We start from the raw sequence: 16,934 nt of genomic DNA on the forward strand, positions 1-16,934 counted from the left end.
TTTCATTTCCTTTCACAGAAAAAACAGCTGGCTGGCTGCAGTCTGGTATCTGGCAATTATGGTCAACGATGGAATCTGCCAGAGTTGTGAAGTCGATCTAAGGACATATTACTAAATTTAAGTCCCTTGTTATTTCTTTATCACATTTCTTTTTCATAGGACCCTGAAATAACTGTAGCCAAGACTCCTGGCAGTCACAACTGTGCTACTCTGCCTTTGAACCATCTGATGCAACCAAAACAACCCAATTATGAGCTCTTAATAGCAGTTGTCCTCTCAGAGTCTAACACTATCTCTAACACACCCACAGGGCTAGTCATTTCAACTTGGATGCAAAATTTCAGAAAACACAGACTGCAATTCCTGAAATATACTTAAGTAACATACAGAATGTCAATCAAGAGAACCATTAAAAACACATAATATTCTAATTCACCATCCACAAAGCTGAAATATCTAATTAAACTCACAATATCCCAGAAGCATCTTGTCATTGCTCAGCATTTTCTTGGGATTTCCCCCTGGCATGCCACACATGCATAATAGGTGGGGGTATTCCTGGGAACACCCTAATATTCAGTCATGGAAACACAGGGATGCCCCCAAAAGTACCTGGAGGGCCTCAGAGCCACCTTACTTCCCTCACTGACTAGCCATTCCATATTCAAATGTCAAGTTTGCTAAATTACTCTTCTGTGATCAATGTGTGAGAAGCTGCTAGTGAGGTTGGGGTCACCACATATCAACTTCAGACTCCAAGCCATACACACTGTATGATAATAACATTGAGTTTGTAGATAAAGCAAATGACTTAAAGATACTGACAGTGGGAATCACAAACATTCTGATATTAGACTAACAAAATGCAGAAGAAAGCACATTGAAGAATACAAAACACATTTTTATATTGTAGGAATATTGCAGCCACATATATTTTTTTAACTTATGGGAATTGTAACATGAATCTTGCATATAAATTTATACATTGTTGTACATAGTATTTTAAAGAGCTATCAACACGTATTTGAAAAAAATACCCTATAGTTTAAAAAGTCACTTAAAACAATATTTCTGGCTATACATTTCTCCTATCCACCAGATTGTCTCTTGTGTTTAAATTGGGTCTGAGCAGAATTATGTAACACTTGGGAAAGAATATACAGCCAAGCAGTCCAGCACTGGAAGCCAAGATAGCAAAGATCTCCACAGCCACCATGTACCTGCCCTTAGTACTGAGGTAGGCTGGGAGGAAGGACACCCAGACACTGCAGAACACCAGCATGCTGAATGTGATGAGCTTGGCTTCATTGAATCTATCAGGCAGGTCCCGGGCTAGGAAGGCCACGCTAAAGCTCATAAAAGCCAACAGGCCCATGTATCCAATTACACTGTAAAAAGCAGTGGTAGAACCCTGGGCACATAGCAGGATCATCCTGCCGGTTTCAGACTGTGTGTCAGTGTCTGGATAAGGTGGTAAGGTAAGCAGCCAAGTGGCACAAATTACTAGTTGAACCATCGTGCACAAAAGGACCATAGAGGCAGATACCCGGGGTCCTATCCATCTGCTTAAGCTGCTTCCTGGTTTTGTGGCATTAAAGGCAATGACCACAGTGATGGTTTTTGCTAATACACAAGATACAGCAACAGTAAAAATAATCCCAAATGCACCTTGTTGGATCAGACAGGTCCATGAGGTAGGGCGTCCGATGAATAGGAGGGAACAGAGAAAGGCCAACATTAGAGAGACAAGAAGGGTGTAGCTGAGATCTCGGTTATTAGCTTTGACTATTGGTGTGTCCCGGTATCTGAGAAAGATTCCCAGCACTCCAGCTGTGATTATAGAGCAACCAATACATATGGAGACTAAACTCACACCAAGACCATCAGTATATGAAAGATGGACCACATCCTTCTGCGAGCAGCCGTCCCTCCTTATATTGGGCCACTGTTCATCGGAGCATTTTAAGCAGTTTTCCATGTCTAAAAGCAAAAGTATATGTCTCATTTGTAATAGAAATAGTATCATAACATTATTTTACTGTTTGCTCTATAACAAGGGTTTATTATTGAATGATAAATCAATGTATAAAAGTAAATAATTGTAATATCTCCAGAACTCTAGGGTAAAGAAAAGCCTCTGAGCGACCATATAATAAGCCCAAATTAACTTTGCAAATATTAATGGAATAAATAAAAATACATGTGCGACTGAGACTGTCATGGATTAAGAAAAAGCTGCACAACCTCCAAATCAAGTAACAATTTAAGTTTCCATATAACATGTACAAAAAAATGTATAATTTGAGGCCATGTTCACAAAAGGTTTTTCCTCACTTACTTATTCAAAATGCTGTTTGTGATTTATAAGTACACATCCATATGATAGGATCAACATTCGTTATGTGCAAATTTGATAGGATGGATTTATATTTGCCATTCAAAAACTCATTAGCAAGGCAGAGAGAGCCAATTGCAGGTAGATGCAGTGAGTAATTATACCCACCTACATGGGGATGTCTGGGGGTCCATGGCACCCCCTTTCTCCCCTCGAAACGGCAGTTATTGAGAGGGTCAGTGAAAGTGTGCCACCATTTTGTGGCACACTTTCAGTGTTACTCCTAAAGGTATGTTTGTCTCTGCTCCCACTTTAATAATACAGCAGGGGCACAGACGCAAAAAGATTCCCTCATTTGCATGATCCATGCAAATGAGGGCAAGCCCTATTGAAATGCCGATGGTGATACATGTGTGACAGCTCTATCAGTATTACAGAAGGGGACAGACAAACGTCTGCGGCCCCTTCTGTAATACTACGCTTACAGTCCATGGGCGAACCATTTTATAGTTAAGTTAGATATCACATTTAGGGTTGTTATGATCATAGTTCATTATTATCAGGTTTATGGTGTTCAAATGATACTCATATTTTATTGGACCCTTGATTAGCGGTTCAGGCAAGTTTTGACAGTCTACGCAAGTACATTGTTGTAGCAGTTCACTCTTTTATTTGTTTTATGTAGCAGAAATCATGTCCAATATAAGTTCACACTCGTGTCCAACACGTGTTTTGTCTATTGGTATTCACACCAGCAACTTCTTCAGGGCTACAGTTATATTTCATATCGGTACCTTGACATAGGTTTAGAGAACATCGTACTCTTTCCCTTTATCATCTCCCCCTCATTTAATATGAACTCCAAATAAGGACAGAATGCCTTATAGGCACTGAAGGCCTTATAAGGACTGATCCTTTTTAAGGACTAAACCTTTCACCTAGTTTCATGACGAGGGTGGGTTGCCCGATCAATGTTGCTAAGATGTCATCCTTAGCACATATGAAGAATTTGAGTACACTCTCCCATGCGAGTCATACTTCACCTCTCCTATCTAGGCACAAAGCTTTTATCCCCCAACGTCATCCTCATACTAAACAATAGGTAACACATGTACATAGACTATATAAATACAGCACCTCTTGCTATCAGTAAGTAGGAGGGAACCGAGACTTCAAGGCTGACACACTGACCAGACACGCTGCGGCTCCAGCATGCCATCGCTCCAGCTGACAGTGGTCTAACCATCCCTTGCGGAGTGTCCAACTCAAGTTTAGGACCAAGTCCGACACTCTCACTGTTCAAGTTTGGGGGTTTGACTAAATCCTAGTGGGATTCTTAGCTCTTGGATTCTAGACTAGTACACTATAAGACTCTTAGGCATATTAGCTCTTAAGCACCTACTCACATGCTAGGTGCACTCAGGTACATTTAGACAGGCATCGTAGGAGTCTGTACTTTATTTTAAAAATGCATTTTATATTCATGTATAGGGTCATGACTATTGAAAATGGTATAGCTGTACTATTCCTTTTTTTCACTGTACTGCTGATACTATATCTCTGATACTGTATTACAATGGTACCAGCACATATATTTTATATGAGAAAAACAACGGTACATTAATTATTTTTATAAACACGCTCAACTGTTTCTTATGTGTCTCTGAGAGCTAAACAAGAAATCACAAGTGACTGGGAGAAAAGTAGTATATTGTTTCCACGAGTCTGAGGTTATTATGTTCTGAAAGTTGCACAAACTAATCTCTCTGATAATAGGAGATTCTAGTAGCACTGTGAGCTAGCTAATGCGAAAACAAGGCTGACATATTCGGTGGGGGTGTACAAACTCATTTTGCCACCCAGCCCACAGTATATGTTATCGGTAAACAGCGTAGATCCTGCATAAAAGGCTACTATTGGAACTACACTACTACAAGAGGAAGACAATATTCTCACAATTGTCACTTATTTGCAGTTCCTAAATTTGCTAATCCATAACCACTGTGAGTGTTTGTTGCACTTCACTTGATATCACCAGTGCAAGTGATATTGTTCACCACGCTATCCAATACTTTGTGGGATAGTGCTCATATGAAAAGACCAGTAGAGCTCCCTCAGTGAATGTACATACAGGATATTCAAAGTGGAAAAGAAAAAGAAAATCAGTCTTGACATAAGTAGATAGCATAATTATATTATCAGTGTCTCTCATATTCGACCACAAACGGTGATACTGATATCTCCAGTCTCCTATTTAGTAACTTCATAGTAACTTTCCCTAAATGTATAATTTCAAGTAAGTAGTCAATTCAGAACAAATGTAATTTGAGACACTTCTCAGACCCCAACTCTGTAACTGGGTTCCCAGCCAAAGCATTTAATTAAACCATCTGTTCCTGTTTTCCAAACGACTCTTGTATTTTGTTTTTTCAAGGTGAATGCTCATTTGAGCAACAGTTTTTCATGGTTTATGGGCTTAAGAGAATGAAAAAACAACTTCATATCAATTAAGACATTTGCTCCTTTGCCCAGCGGCAACACAGAGTCGCTTTTCACTTTCAAGAAGCCATTGAGAAATAATTGGAAACATATTCAAAGTATGACATCCTTGAACACTGCCCCAGGCCTGCTCCATTGGTCTCACCTATAGTGGAGGTGCCAAAAAAGGACAGTGGAGATGCGGTCCACATCTGTGTCGATATACACTAGGCTAACAAAGCAATCTGGAGAGAAAGACATCCTAGTCAACACATAGTGGACATGATCACTCAGTTAAATGCAGCCAAAGAGCTGGAAGAGCACTGTAAGTACAATACTACTTTTTTGACTCATGTTGGTTTGTTCAGATACAAAAGGTTTAGTTTTGGAGTGTCATCAGCTTCAGAAAACTTTCAAGATATTATACAATGAATAATTCAACTGTTACACATGTTTTAAATACAGTGATGACATACTGATATTTAGGACAACATAAAAGGAGCATGACAATGCTCTTACACAAGTGTGGCAGCTACTTACAAATGCAGGTTTTAAAATATGAGTTTCACAAAACCAAACTTAAGTTATATGGGCGCATGGGGGAATGGCTCCTGACCCAGACAAATTGCAAGCGCTGTCATCTACTTGTCTCCCTTGAGATGTCACTTTGCTTCGATTCTTTTTTCAGGCATGACCCGTTATTGCTCAAGGCTCATTGGTGACTTTGCCACAGTGAGTGCTCTGGTGACAGACTTCACAAAACAAGATGTCTTCTTCCAGTGGTCATTTGAAAGTGACCAAAGTTTCAAAGACTAAAACATGAGATTGAGAATGCAACTGAAATAACCTCATTTGACCCAAAGCTAAATACTGAGATCACAGAAGATACGAACCCAGTGTGACTGTGGGAAATCCTTGCCCAACATAATGGTCATCCCAATGCCCATAGACTCACAGAGGCCTATGTCAGTTGAAGGCTGACTGACACAGGACAAGCCTATTCTCAACCGGAGAAGGAGAGTCTGGCTATAGTGTTGGCCTGCAAATATTTTCATTTGTTTCTATTTGGAAAACGATTCACTATCATTACAGACCACCAAGCACTACTCACTATTTTTAGAAAGCCGAAAAGTTCGACATCCAAAGTATCTGAGGAGTACATCAATTTAATTGTGAAGTCCAGCAGGCCAGCAGCGCTATCTATGAAACAGATTATTGATGCTACCAATGCTGATGAGATTATGCGTATACTTAAGGACATCATTTTGACTCAATCATGGAAGAAAAGTACTTGCCTCTTTGTTGACGATTTAAGTTTCAGAAATTCTAAAATGTACAGGATGAACTCTCTGTTACCAGGGAAGGTGTTGAATTGAGATGTAATACTTGAGAGTCTAAGGCAGCAAGTTATTGAGCTAGCTTATGAAGGACATTGTGGCATTGTAGCCACCAAGAAAGCTTTGAGAGATCGAGTGTGGTTCACAGGTCTCGATGAGCGAGTTGAGAGGTGATTAAAGAGTGCCATCTTTGCAAATGCCTTTACCCCTAAGTAAAGCAGAATCCATTGACATTGCTTGACCTTCCTGCTTATGCCTGGGAAGGAGTTGCAGTTGCTTTCTTTGGACCCCTAGGGAATAGACATCATCTTCAATGGAGGCGTTATCATCAATAACTCATATCCAGGTCATTGAGTGGCTGAATTACATTATTGCAACATGGGGTGTCCCCACCAATTTTAAATCTGAAAATGGTCCACTGTTTAATAGAATTCAATGAGTGTCTGGTCAAACTCAGTGGCAAGACATCAAAAGAGTACACTTCTGTGGCTTCATGTCAATGGTGTTGTGGAATGATTCATGATTACCCTCAAAATGTTAATTCAATGAGTATCAATGGAGAGAATGAAGCCCAATCAGGCCCTGTGTCAAGCAGTCCTTGCTTGTCGCTCAACTCCTGTCTACACAACTGGTGAGAATCCTGCCATCTTGCTCATTTGAAGAGCCATTAGAACCAAACTACCAAAGTGGACAGCAGACCGATAACAGAATGGTAATGAGGTTTGTGTCACGGGCACTGCTCAAAAGCGTAAATTGAAGATCTATGCCGATCGGTGCTAACAAGCTCAGAAAACTGCCTGAGATGAATGTGACTCGGTCCTTGTCAAGCAGAAGAAAAAGCATAAAGCAGATATCCCTTTTGCTGTAGATCCTCTGATGTTTGTGATGTGTAAAATACACATGGTGATGGAACATCGTCCCAGAAAGTCCATCACCCAGGGCTCAACACACTTTAAGCACCTTCCTTGGTTTTTATCAGCTCCTGCAATCGTGGATGAGGAGACCCGATCTAATGATCAATATCAAGAGTCAGAACCTGAACCATCGGTGCCACATTGGAGTGAATCTCAACTACCTCATACCACTCATTCTGGCTAATTAGTGCAAGTGCTGGGACAATGTATTGAAGAACTCTAATGTGACTGTTGTTTCTTCTTTTTATTTAGCAAAAGGGGAAAGGTAGTGTTTTTAGACTATGTGCACTAGGACCCTGCAGCTCTGGACAGATTCCACAGATGAATTACGTAACTTGCTGGGAGTTATGAAGGTGTGGTTAGTAATGGTTATGACGTTATATGAGTGCAGTGTATGATTGTATGCTGAGGAATAAAGACATCTGTTACAGAACTACGTGTGTGACATATTCATTTGCAAGCTTCTGGGCGCAGGAGGATGCTACATCTACATGCTTTTGATGGTTTCAAAATTTCCTTTCTCCTAATGCAATGAATTACGTTACCTATAGTTAGCCGTGTGTGGCTATATTACACATGCCGAGGTTTGTGTTTGCGGTCCATTAGACCATGTATAAAGCAGAAGGACCTGTTTGATTAAAGTACCTCCATATTGGATTTCGCAATCATGGCCAGACTGTCTATTTTGTATTTATGCTAGGCCCAGAACTGAAACAGAACACTATATTTTGTTATATTTTATGTACTCACCTAAGGTTGCAGTCTGACTTGCTAAGAAGGCACATTCCATTGTGCACACTTCATTCTGCTCCCACGTACAGACATGATGAAACCCAGCACTGTATACTTGTATCTTTGATGAGATGTTCCCATCTGGCATGTGTTAGCTCGTCTCTTTCTGTTCTCTATTGTTCATGTTCAGCCCAGGCCAATAACTTTGCATGGTGTGTGTGTTTAGAGAGGGCTGGGAAGTGCTTTTTACTTCCAGAATGCAGGCAGGGGGACTTTAGGAGCCCTTTTAGAGAGACAGACAGACGGATTTAGAGATGCAAGGCTGCAGAAGAGTTTCAGACTTTGACACAGAAATGAAGGTATAGCAGAAGTGATTTACAGATGTAGTGAAGGAGAGGGCAGACCTTGATGGAGAGCAGAATGTAGGCAGACATAGGCAGATTAGATTAAGTTTTAGTTCCATTCTGACTTGTGTTTTGACTAATTGGCTTTGCCAAGGCTTATTTGTTTGATTCTTTGTTTCTCTTCATGGGAGATTCTGCAATTAATAATCATTGATTTGGACTTTGCTAATTCACTCTTGCTGCTAGGACTCACAAGGAGATCTGACTGGCCTAATTTTGAGCCCTATTGTCTTAGAATAGGAATTCTTTGCTTTATGGAACAGGCTTTTTGCAAATTATGATTTTTTGGGTTAACTAAATTTTTCTGTTATCAGTTCTGTAACCTGATTGATACCTGACTGCTGAATGAAGAGTCAAAGATTCCTAAATTTTGATTGGAAAATAAATCCCTTTTGAAATGACGCACAGCTCTCATTATTGGCTAAAATGTGTATTAGCATTTTATGAATTGCTTATGTTTATGTAGAAGCTCCCTGGTCATAAATGGTGGCAAAGCTCCATTGACCTTTAGCTGAAATTAGGGTAACCGTAATCAGAGGTAATGGTGCCACATTCCCCAGATTTTCCAAAGCGACATTACATTTGTTGTAGAAAAGTGAACGGACCAGACTTGGTTGTAGGAGTTTAAAATAAGAAATTTGCCAATTCTTTATTTGTGATACAGGTCTAGCAAGAAAACAATTGTTTTGCAAAGTAAAAAGGACAGATTACTGTGACAAAAATGGCCCAGCCTGAGATAGCTGTAGAATTCTTTTACACATTCTGTTCTTTTCTGTCTGCTGTTGTTCTGGTTGTGCTGCTAGATGGAGGAAAAGGGAGGGAAGGTGTCATTTAGATTTTAGTGGACATGACTGGTGTCCCAAAGGAAGAATGTTATTGTTTATTTACAGATTTGTTTTATTGTGTGTTTGAAATAGCAACTTGGTTTTAGATATTGGGAAATGATTGGTCTGGATTGTTTCCTACTGTAGTGTGTTACACATAGTACAGTGCTATGTGTGTAGTGGTGGGTGTTTACTGCTGCATTAGTTTAGCACATGTTCTGGGCTCTATTGCTCCGATTGTTTGATTTAAAGTATTATTTCCCCTTGCTCAGGTTTATTAAGTTGTAAAACTAGTATTCATGGCACCATCTTATTATCGTCCGCCATTCTGCTCTGTGGTTGAAAATACGTTGCTATGCATTTTACTTTATCCGCTTGGAAAATGCTTGGATGAGGAATACATTGTCAGTGCTTCTGCATATCTTTCTTATGCACCAGAGCCTTGCTTATGAAAGGGAACATTGTGCGAAAGAAGCTTGCTTATGAGACTGAAGCTCATGATACAGAAGCTTGCCTCCCTGACTCATCCCTCCTCTTCTCCCTCCCCTGGCATTGCTGTGTGGAACGACCTTGGCACCCGATAGTGTGCTCAGACCATTCAGCCTTGAAGGTCACCAACTGCCTCTGCTGTGTGTAACAGGTCCTAGCTGGATTTTTCCAGCTTGGGCATGTCTTGGGAAGGGGAAAGGCGATGAGAAGATTGGATTCTGGCAGATTTCATAGGCCTTGTTGTTGAGAGGCTGGTACATCATAACAGTCCCACTATTCTTGTAGTGTTGAGAATTTGTGACTGACCTGTGTGCAGTTCAAAGGTAAAATGAAAAAGTGACTTTCCTGTTGTCTGTTGCTTTGGCTAATTTTATGTTTCTCTTGCCGCCCGATTTCTTTTTCCTGTCGCTGATTTTAAAGAGCATTCTTTGGTAATATTGTTTGTAAAAGATTTTATAGCTCTATTCTTTGGAATGGCATTTGCTGTTAAGAGATATTAGTGCTGCTGCGTTTTTAGGGCCATTCAAAATGTCAGGGCATGTACGCACAGTCTAAAGAACTTAAGGTAGTTATTTGCACATAGTTTGAGGTGCAGCAATAAGTTGCAGGGGGGTACAGTCCAATAGTGTTGAACATAATTTTCTTGGTGTAGTTTTCCCTTGCTATTTAACCCCCCCCCCCATGTTGTTGCTGTGCTGATTTTCGTTTTTTGCTAAGGTTAAATGTTTTTGACATTTTACCACTGCAGGTCAGTGTTACAGTGCAGATGTTTCTGCGTAAATTCATATTGTGTTAGGTTCTCCCTGATTTGCACAGTGGCTGGTGCTTTTACTAGTGGATCCCTAGTAAAGTGCACTGATTGTGCCTGAACTGATCAATACATAGCAACTAGTAGGTCAGCAGCATTGATTGTGCCCCCCACAAGAGCGGCCCAGAAAATAAATATATATAATAGGCTTGCTAGCACAGTGCCTGTGCGCAATTTGTTCATAAGACACCCCTGTGGTGGGCCCAGGGCCTACCCGCTGGGTGGTGTGTTGTGTGTGTGTGTTCTGAACTGACGTATGCTGCTGTGTGCTAATGTGTGCTGTTGTGTGTTGGTGTGTTTAGCGTGTCCTGGTGGCGAAAAAGTATTCTTTTTTCCTTTTACATGGGGTAAGTATATAATTTATAGGGGTGAGATAGAAATTACGAATAAGCTCAAAGTTGATACTATATCTTTCATTAAGGATAGGTTTTAAAACATGTACTTGAAGAAGGCACTTTTGGTAAGTGGCTGCTTTTGTCCGACATTTTTTGTGCGTTTCTGTCCTTTTTGTGGTTTGAATTGTCTGGTTTCAGTGTGCAAGAAGAAGAGGATATCCATTTGGTGTAGTGTCCTGTAATGGTGTCTTCCTTGCGTTATTGTGAGTGCAGGCACAAGTCTGCTTGTGCCCAGCTACAAAGAAGGTGAATATTGTTGACAGGAGGCGACCTGCTTAGGTCATCTGCTATCGAAAGGGGAAAAGGAGACTAGCTCCTAGGCAAATTAAGGGTAAGCACATTAACATTGCATTAGGTGCATGGGTGCATGAAAGTAACACATTGCATTTTTCTTTGGTTTAGTACTTGGTATATGTATTGTTGTATCCTTTTTTTCTTGGCTTATGTGCTTATTATGTGTATTATTGTGTACTATTCTGCGTGGGAAGTATGCAGGGCAGCTTGTTATTGTGTGCTTTCTCTATATATCTCTGTCTCTTGAGCCTGCCCTGAGTTGTCTAGGAATGACCGTGGGACAATCGGTTGGGCTCGCTTTAGTCATTCATTTCACAGTATGCTATGAAAATGTTCTTGAATATATAGAGACACAGCACCTCACCAGTGCACGTCTGAATTGGCTATTAGATAACACTGTTTGAGCAAATTGTCAGGTTTAACCAAATGAATAAATCAATGCGACATGTTACTGCTCCTCTTTTCTGAAAACTGATGATGGATGAGGATGAAAGGACGGGCAGACTAAGACTGATGTTTCCCTTATCTGACCCTAAAGGGGAACTAAATGTTGGTGGTCTTTTGTTTGAAAATTCCCAGGTGGCAACACCATTATTTCAACACTACACAAAGTCGCAGAGGTATCATGAGTCCCTTATCAGTTGGTCTGCATAATTGAGCTGATAGTCCTTATTAGAGTGGGTGAATAGATTTGTTCCCTTTATTTGATGTTACATATCACAGATCGTGAAAGGTAGGATTCACAGAGTTCACAGTGTTAGGCATACAATACAGATCTCTGTTACCTTCACAGTTTTAGGGTTTCCTGCTACACCTATAACATGAGAGCATGGTCAAAATGAAAATATAGTTGTTCTTACGTACGAACATTAATTCTAGAAGTGTCTGAAGTCCTGTGCAGTAGTGAAAGGTTCACAAGTAGAAGAAGTGTTACGAACTATAATATAGGAATACCCAAATGTAAGGATTCAGAGTATGCTCGTATTGTTTTTCTTTTTCCTTCAGAATTTAGTAAATCAATACAGACTTCCCTGGCTGCTTGTGATTGGGAGAGAAAATTAAATGGTTTAAAGTTTTACCCTTGCCAGCTCACTAAAAGTTCAATTTATACTCGCTAATAGGTACAGGGCATTTTTACTTTCAAGATGGAAGATAGATGACATGGTTCTTGGATGTCCTGCTAATATATGGGGTGTCCCGAGACTAAAGCCGTTTTCTGTTGATTGATTATTTGTATGCCTTGTCTAAAGATCTTCGTTTTGTTCACTAATAGATATCTGCTGCCCTACAACCATTGCCAGAGGGGCCCGGACATCAGGTATAGCCTGGAACACACAGCAAAACCTGCTTGGAGTTGAAGTGAAGGAAAGAAGTGTGTATACCTGCCACTGCCATACAATTAGTGGGATTGTGGACAAGGAGAGTCTTGTTCCTTTTTCTGATACCTGGTTGAGGTGGGCGCAGACTGACAAAGATAGTGAAGAGACTGTGCTAGAGGTGACCCCCCCCTGAAATAAGTGTTGCCTTGGACGCACTGAATCCTGACCATCAAGCCCCCGAATCCAACTGAAAGTGAGCCTGCACCTTTGTTTGCTGATCAGGAGGTGCTCTGGCGTGATAGGTACAATCTGCGGGCCGGATGAAAGAAAAGTGGGCCAGCAGGGCAGTACAGGAGTTAGGGAAGGACTTGAGTGCAGGATAGTGCTTCTGGTGCCTGTTAGACTAGAGTGGCGAATACTGGTGCACTGCCTGAGGCACTGGACAGGATAGTTGAGGGTATTTGCCCCAGATGGTAATTGCTCTATCCTGAGAGAAAGGCTTTGGGTCGTGATGGTTTTTCTGAGTTGCAAGTTGTGCAGCTCCACCGTGGGAGAAGTGATGACTGATAGGAGACTGCCTGTGAGGCTCTGACTGACACAGGGAGAAGACTCCACTCTGGCTGGTTGTACAGCGGCTTCCACTCCCCAAGTACTTTTTTAGCAATGTACCCCTTTTGTTTTCCCATTCCTGAGGAAGAGCAGCCCTTTGTGGCTCCTTGCCCTAATTCCCAAGTCCCCGTTTGGTTCTTCTGGTCACCAAAAAGAAAAAAAAAGAGATTGTTTTTGTGTTTTCCCTGGCAATGAGCGTTTTGATTGTATTTTTGTATCATTCTATTTCCTTCATGAGAAGTGTTCTGTGCATCCCTAAGTTCCTAAAGTACAGGGTGGTTTTTTTGTGATTATGATTATTACTTTGGCCCCCCACATAGGAGAGCAATGGAGGACACAACGTGGTAATGTAGTTACCCAGATTGGTTTACCTTTGATCTAGCTCTCCAGCTCTCAATAATGCATTTAGTCATTCTTGTCCTACAAAGAATGTGAGTATTAGGCCGGGACATTCCTTGATAATTAGTATGATAAGTCTGTTTTGTATTCAAATGTATTTGATTTGTTTCTGAGATTAATTTTTTGTATTCTTTAACTCACTCTTCCCAGTCTAAAGCGATTTGTGTTTTTGAAAAATGCTTTATTTGTTTTAAACCTCATGATAATAATATTAATGCTTTCTGAATTGTAAGATTATTGTTTTGTTTCTGTTTTTCTGGCAATATATTATGAATTTGTAATTCTGATGTTGATTAAAAATACAAATATTTAAAAAAAAAAAATCAAATGTATTTGACGTCTCATCTATGAATAATGCTTAACCTTAGTTATAATATGTGGTGCGATAAATAGACCGTTATCCCCAGCTTGTTGCATTTACTGCATAAGTACATTAACTGCTCAGGAAAGGATGTACATACAGTACAAGTGAAGATGTTCAAAGGAGACAGAATGATTGTTGAGCGCTGATGTTCATCTCTCTTGAGTCAATATGTCTTTTATAGTTTTCCTGCCCCATGATTATGAAACTTGGTGTATTTTAATGTATTTTGACTATGACACTGTTGAAGAACAATGGTACACCAAGAACATATGCCTAGGCCAGTTGAAAAGGAGGGTGCCTTACATCCAGACGATTATATGCCTGATGCTATCTTGTTTTCCTTTCATGATTTGAGTGACCATGCATTTCCTTCCTTTATTCTAGAATGGAAAGACCCTGCCTAATAGCTAATAAATGCTTTGATTGTAAGTTAACCACACAGGCTAATAGGAGGGTATGATGGTTTCAAAATGTCCTTTCTCCTAATGTAATGAATTTTGTTACCTATAGTTAGCCGTGTGTGGCTATATTACACATGCCGAGGTTTGTGTTTGTGGTCCATTAGACCATGTATAAAGCAGAAGGGCCTGTTTGACTAAAGTACCTCCATATTGGATTTCGCAATCATGGCCAGACTGTCTATTTTGTATTTATGCTAGGTCCAGAACTTAAACAGAACACTATATTATGTTATATTTACTGTACTTGGCCAAGGTTGCAGCCTGACTTGCTAAGAAGGCACATTCCAATGTGCACACTTCATTTTGCCCCCACGTTAAGAGATGCTGAAACCCAGCACCGTGTCCTTTGTATCTTTGATAACATGTTCCCATCTGGCATGTGTTAGCTTGTCTCTTTCTGTGCTCTATTGTTCATGTTCAGCCCAGGCCAGTAACTTTCCATGGTGGGCGTGGTTTGAGAGGGCTGGGAAGTCCTTTTTACGTATTGTAACCTGTTGGGAAGTCAGTCCCTCTCAGCGTCCATCTTAGAGTGCAGGTCTGACTGGGACTCTCTCTACAGAAATTTACTAATAAAGCTGGTTTGAATTCTCTACTGTCTGACTGACTCTTCACTGGGGAAGGCATAGAAGGGGTTATGGTGAGAACCTGCGTGGCCCTAGAATTGTCACGTCCTTCACTTTGAAACAGTGTTTTGATGTGTGAGTACATTGCTTTTACGTATTCTTTAGAATAGTTAGGAGAGAAGCCTTCTGTGCTGGTTTGATACCCATTAGTCCGTTCCCTGATGAGATTATTGATTTGTTCATGAGTCAATGGGTTCATAATTTTTCCTCTTCCAAGCAGGCCATGGTCAGTACATTACAGTACAGTAAGGTAGTGAGTAATATGTGTCAGTAAACATTTACTTTGGGAGATGTATATTTCTAAATAATACTGGCTAAAGTGCTTAGCTATCAGGGAAAAGTTGTACAGAGGTATCTCCTGGGAGGATTATACACAAGTTACTATATCTTCAGTCTGCCTAGGGCACATTGATTGCGCTAGAGTTCACCAGGACCCTTAGTCTCTTCATATGTTCTGGCTCAGGTATATTTGGCTGTATAATTAATCTCTTTGTCTGCAAATTCATGTATTCAGTATTTTTCATCTGCTAATGGAATTACTCAAAGAGGCCAATTTCCATCTAAGATAGACTAAGATCATACTACACCAGTGTGTTCAGCAATACTAACACCTTGGATGTATACCTGAATGCCTCCCACACAGTTCCATAATTTTCAGCAGTGACCATATTATGATCATAGTATTAAATGATAGCAATAGCTATGTTGGATAGAAATACTGTGTCCAACAAGGACTCAAAAGGAAATGTTCATTAGAACCAGGATGGGTGTCCAGAATGCTTAGTTATACTAGCACAGTGGAAAGGTCAGATTGTGTGTAACCCAGGTTCATTGCACCTTTAAACATCAGGATGTAGTCAATGCGAGATTGCACTGCAAGCACAATATAATAGAACATACATTTTTTCACTGTAGATTTTCTCTGCCTCCATATGTCCATACGTCTAATAGTTGATTTTGGTTGAGTATTTGATTTAGTTTACAACTTGTTGCGTATAGTTTTCTATGAGAGTTAGAGTGCAAGATACATTTGAGACCCCTTCCCCCCAAACAAATTGTACTGACCCTTTGAAGGTAGCCACATATTTGTGGGGGGAGAATGGCCCTTTATTGGAAATAAGGGCCGTTCTCTCCACCTCAGTCTCATATAATGCAACCACATATATTCTGTTGTGTTTCCCTTTGGACTCAGAGTAGCATGACTCTGGCATGAGAGATGAACAAGGAGATGACTTTTGTGCCTCTAAACATAGGCTCTTGACTGGGAGTGAGTGGTTGAAATGTTTCAGTACTCCATCCAGCATAATGTCGTGTTTGCTGGGTTTGCCTTTAGTGGACAAGGGTATGCTCAGACATGGGTCCCTTGCTCACTGTGCCACTGGATTCAAGCTAGCCTGGCTGATGAAGGGTGATAATCTGAAACCGGTCAAAGGATGCTTATTACGGTCCAGGGAGGACCTGGCCTGGCAGTTCGGTGTGGACTGTTCCCATGAGGAGCAAAGTCAAGACTAATTGGCATATGTCTTGGTCCAAACTGGAGTGACATAGTAAGCAGATGGATTAAACCCAGGTCTCTTGACTGGGGGTGATCGGCTAAACAGTTTCAGCACTCCATCCATCATTTCTTGTGTCTCCTCTAAATATATGCTAGCAGGCTGTTTGAAAGGTGCATTGCCTGTATAAGTGGCACCATTTTTTTAAATAGGCTAAAACACTGCATTCCTTTCTGATTTTCCAAGACACTGGTGTAAGTTTAGATTTACCGGCCTCGTCATTAGACAATAAATTAGCACAATTGCCCACTCTGGTATTTTCCTAAATAGTTCTTACTATCACAAGACCATTTATCTCTCTTCCTCAAATCCTGCCAAGCCCCTCCAACACTGTAAACCCAAATAACAGTGAAACACAATGCTTGTTCATCGGCTCCATCAAAATCAAAACATTGATATATAGAGTGTGTAGCTGTGCATGCAAAGTGCAGAGCATGTCATGGTTGAAACCCATGCAAAGGGCAGTGGTGGCCACATCCAAATAGGGAGCAGTACTCTCAAAACATATTTAATTGATGCACTAAAAAGGCGATATTAGTGTGTAGGCCTATTGGTCACTAACAGAAAGTCAGTAACACAGAAAGGAATCCTTTTTG

At 40.6% G+C, this 16,934-nt stretch overlaps 1 protein-coding gene across 1 annotated transcript in view; it reads right to left on the reverse strand.

The window, feature by feature from the left end:
* Positions 1-1,075: 1,075 nt before the first annotated feature.
* The window catches only part of LOC147725940 (vomeronasal type-2 receptor 26-like), a 334,468-nt gene continuing 318,609 nt past the window's right edge, over positions 1,076-16,934 (reverse strand). Inside the window, exon 6 of the mRNA XM_086963397.1 lies at positions 1,076-1,980. Coding sequence (XP_086819523.1) covers positions 1,076-1,980 — 905 coding nt within the window. The remainder of the gene's footprint in view (positions 1,981-16,934) is intronic.

The sequence above is a fragment of the Lissotriton vulgaris genome, chromosome 3_1, assembly GCF_964263255.1.
Source record: "Lissotriton vulgaris chromosome 3_1, aLisVul1.2, whole genome shotgun sequence".
NCBI lineage: Eukaryota > Metazoa > Chordata > Amphibia > Caudata > Salamandridae > Lissotriton > Lissotriton vulgaris.